At 65.4% G+C, this 4,273-nt stretch overlaps 2 protein-coding genes across 2 annotated transcripts; both read left to right on the plus strand.

Annotated features, from left to right (window-relative positions):
- Window positions 1-13: 13 nt before the first annotated feature.
- MNEG_13427 (hypothetical protein) lies at window positions 14-478 on the plus strand (the record flags this gene model as incomplete). The annotated part of the gene is made up of 1 exon (XM_014038100.1): window positions 14-478. A coding segment is annotated over one exon (465 nt), but the record flags the coding sequence as incomplete, so codon positions are not given.
- A 2,430-nt stretch (window positions 479-2,908) lies between these two features.
- Window positions 2,909-3,870, plus strand: MNEG_13428 (hypothetical protein; the record flags this gene model as incomplete). The annotated part of the gene is made up of 3 exons (XM_014038101.1): window positions 2,909-3,095; window positions 3,232-3,382; window positions 3,645-3,870. 3 exons carry the CDS (start codon window positions 2,909-2,911, stop codon window positions 3,868-3,870), a joined length of 564 nt encoding a protein of 187 aa, XP_013893555.1.
- Between the last annotated feature and the right edge of the window lie 403 nt (window positions 3,871-4,273).

Raw genomic sequence — 4,273 nt, forward strand, 5'->3', positions numbered from 1 at the left:
GTGCCGGGGCCAGTGGCCCGCGTGGCCGGGGGCGCTGGAGGCGCTGACGGGGCTGAGGGGGCCGGCGGCCGCGGACTTTGCCGGGGTGGTGGCGGAGCTGGAGGGTTCCGCGGCGGCGGCGCGGCAGCAGCAGCAGCAAGTGCAGCAGCAGCAGCACCAGCAGCAGCCGCACTTAGCCGCGTTTGTGGCGGCGCCCGCACTGCAGCTACTGGCACGCAGCGGGTCGGGCTCGCCGCCGCCGCCCCCCTCCCAGGTCGCGGTCGCCCGCCCGGCGAGCTCGGGCTCGGTCTCGCCGCCGGCCGCGCCGTCCCCGTCACCCCCGCAGCAGCTGCTGGTGCGGGGTCCCCAGCAGTATGGTGCGTCGTCCTGCATCAGCGAGGCGCTGCAGGGCCTGACCCTTCAGCTGCACCAGCAGGCGGCCGCGGCGCAGCGCGCCCCCTCGCCGCCACAGCATCAGCAGCTGCAGCAGCAGTTTTGACGGCGCGCGGCAGCCCCGCGCAGTGGTGCCCAGGCGGGCGGGGCATCTCGCGAGCGACGTGCTACTACGCACAATTTCGTACTTGCGCCGCGGCCGCGAATGTTTGCTCACCAATGCGGCACAGACACGGCGCCGTGTACTGCCTCAGGCGCACCCACCCCGTTTGCCCGCGCGTGGAGGCAAGGGGCGCTTGTGTGTGGGCACGCAAGGCAGCCGGCCCGCCTGCGCGGTCGGTGCAGTCGACGCGTTTCTGGCTTCGGCGGCGCGACGCCCCAGGCGGCCGTGTTTTTGGAAACACAATCGACCCTTTTCCCACCGGTGGCGCCCCTGGCGCATTTTATTCGTTGTCATCTAAACCCTACCCAGCTGCTTATGCAACAAGCTCGCGCGAGCGTGGGCGGGGCCCGTGGGCGGCCGCACTGCCGTAGACCGTGGCGGCCGGGCAGGGCAGGTGACGCCTCCTGCCTCCCTGTCCTCAGCACCGGCGCTGCTCAGCCGGCCCGTAATCAACGAGCACGCCGAACCCGCCACATGACCCGGCAGCGGCCACGCCCTTGTGCGGCACGCGCTGCTGGGGCCCTGACAACGCCCCGCCTAAAACCCCAATCCAACCCCCGTGCGCCGCTTTCGTCCATTCGCGGACACGCGCGTGATAGCGCGCGCCGTGTTTTTCCAGCCTCAGGCGACAGCCTCAGGCGACAGCCTCAGGCGACAGCCTCAGGCGACAGCCTCTCCGCGCCACCATGCCCCTCGCATCAGGTCAAACTCATGCCCCGCCTGCGGCAGGCGGCAGACACCTCGTCGCCTGCCGGCAGCCGTGTCCCCTTGATTCGCTTCCCGCAGCCCGGCTTGCAAGAGGCCGCTCGGCGCATGCTTCATACCCGTCCCCTCCTTGCCTGAGCATGCCCCGATTATCAGGCGCACCCCCGTGGCCTGACCAACAAATTCAACCGCTCCTCACTGCTGTCGGTGCCGGCCCCAGCCAGGTTGTCCCGGCCCGGCTGTGCTGTGTCAACAGCCCCACTGCTACTTCCTTCCGATGAGAACCCAAAGTCACAGTACCCACGGGTGCTGTGACAGCAATATGATCGTCAAGTAATACAAACTCAACGACCCTGCGTGTTGCACATTGAATGGTTGGGCGTAGTGTGCATTGGGCCTGTCGTGCACAGTGGGGCCGGTGCACAACCGGCACTGGGCTCACTTGCCCACTGCAGACGCTCTCGCTGCAAATTCCGCTGGTGCCAGGAGTGCAGCGCCAGCATGGCATTGGCGCCGCCGGCTGACGCGCTGGCGCAAGAGTGCATGATGTAGGCAGTTGTGGCGCCTTAGCAATGAGAAATCTTTGACGAGGCGACTAGGCGCCGTGGTGATGATGGTCAATTCAACCACAGGCCGCAGCAACGAGGAGCGTCTTGGCAACAGTTGCCTCGGAAACGCGCAGCCATGTGCCCTCATTAGTGGCAGCAGCCCCTTTCCGTACACTGCCTCGGACAGCTGCCACCACCCGGACCACCATCACCGCGGCGCTCGGGAGCGCGTGACACCCTCAACCATGCACCATCGAGCGCAGAAATCCATGCCACCACTGCTGAGGTGCCGTGCCAGCCCCCCGCCCGCCCCGCCCTACGGCCAAACCACCAGCCGAACCGCCGCTGACGCAGCGCCCTGCCAGCCACGCCGCGAGCCCCGGCCGACCGGCGCGAATTTGTCACCGCTGCTGGCCGGATGAATTGTCACCGCGCGCCGCAAGGTGATGGAAGCCCCGCCGCCCCTGCCGCCTGCCCCGGCCAACCAGAGCCAACTGTCACCGCGGCGGGCCGTCCAAACTGTCATGGCGCACAGCGCGGTGATGCCAGTTGGCTCAGAGTGTTCCTTGAATCACCAGACTGCCTTTGCTCACCTGCACCTGTGTGGCGGGGCGGCGGCAGACCCAATGCAAGCCGCCATCATGGTAGAGGCTGCCGTTGCGGCCCAGAAACGCCTCCCACGAACTTCATTGCTGGTTCATTCTTGCGATATGTGTTTGCTGACGACATTGGGCAACCTGCAGCACACGCCTTTGGCGAGGAGAAGAACGAGTGCCTCGCCTGTGGCGGCCTTGTCTGCACTTTCCAGGCCACCCTCGGTTCAACCTTGAAGGCAGGTTGTCCAAGGGTCTGATTGAACTGTGCCTGTCACAATTCTGTCGGCGTGCCTTCCAGCCAGCCTGTCCACACATCAACACTCGCCACCTGCAACCCGCACACATCAGGCTAAACTCGGGAGGTGCAGATCATGTTCTTGCTGCGCTGTCTGTCCCAGGGTGCTCGGCACGGGCAGTTCCTCGCGAGTTTCGCGATCACATGCCGCCAGTACAGCGACAATGTCCCCGACATCATAAGACTGTGCGTGAGCAAGGGAGTGAGCAACGACATCTTGCTTGGCGTGATGAAGCAGGAGAGAGACAAGAAGGCGGCTCGAAGGGAACTGATCGAGACGGAGCTGCAGCTGAAGGACAAGGAGCTGGAGCTGGCCAAGATGGACAAAGATCTAGTGCTGGCCAGGAAGGACCTGTTCATCGTGACGGCGGAACTCATGTTTACGCGGGGCACACTGCACATGCGAGGCTTGCTGGGTGCGTGCTAGTTGAGCGTGGCGCAGATGGGGGGGGGGTGCACGCCCGCGCAGCTGAGTGAGGGGTGAGCAGCTGCTGCTTGCTGACATCATCATATGCCCACCACCTGGCCCGCTGTATGCTACCTTGATGACAGAGTATGCGGAGGCCAGGCTGAGCGGCGGGCGTGACGCGGCCTTTACGTCGCGCAAGGCCAAGTGGCTGCACATCCTGCGCGAGCACCCCCAGCTGATGGCGTCCCTGGCGCGGCACACGCGCGGCAGCAGCGCAGAGGCAGTCGCTGTCGAGTGAGCGATGCAGACTTGCTACCAGCGCACGCCCCTGCCATGCGCAGGCCGGGCTCGTTGTTTGGCAACGCTGTCGCTGGGTGCGTGCTTGCTTGTCTAATACGGCAACAATTGCTGCACATGCAACGCGCCTAACCGCCAGTGGTGTGGGCCCCGCCTGCACTGTTTCTCACGGCTTCGTGCAATGTTGATGTAATGTGGATGCCCCTCGCTGACTGGCAATCACGACGCCACCATCTGCTGCTGCTTTGCTTCTGTGCAGGGTGGTGGACCTGTACAAGCAGCTGTTGAAGCACGTCCACATCAAGGACTGGCAGCAGAGCCGCATGGCGGTGGACATCGCGGAGGGCCCCATCAGCCGTCAGCAGACGCTGCTGCTGGCCCGCGTGGCTGAGGCCATGTCGGTGCCGTTCAAGCTGCATTACAGGAACGCCAGCGCACGGCATGCCGACAATGGGGCCGGTTCTGCATCCGATGGCGAGCAATGAGTGGGCTGTGCTGGTGCAGCGGCAGCCCCGTCACCCTGTTATCTGGGCAATTTCTCTCATGCTGTGAGCGCTGCGTCCAGGCGGCGCTGGGTTTGTCAAGTCACGTCAGCTGATCGCACGTTTTCCTGGCGGACGGCCCTGCTGTTGGCTGCACCAATCGCGCTCCTTGCCAAGCTGCACCACACCGCCCAGCATGGTTGATGCACGCGCGCGCGCACACGCGCGCTCACGCACACACACGCATACACACACACGCACACGCATGCACGCACGCACACACACACACACACACACACGCACACACACCGTCGCCGCCGCCGCCCAGTCATGTATCGAAGGAGGGCGTGCTGCGAGCGCTGCAGGAGGCGGGTGACAGGGCTACGGGAGGACGATGTGTCGCTGC

This window comes from Monoraphidium neglectum, assembly GCF_000611645.1.
Source record: "Monoraphidium neglectum strain SAG 48.87 unplaced genomic scaffold scaffold03819, whole genome shotgun sequence".
Classification (NCBI taxonomy): domain Eukaryota; kingdom Viridiplantae; phylum Chlorophyta; class Chlorophyceae; order Sphaeropleales; family Selenastraceae; genus Monoraphidium; species Monoraphidium neglectum.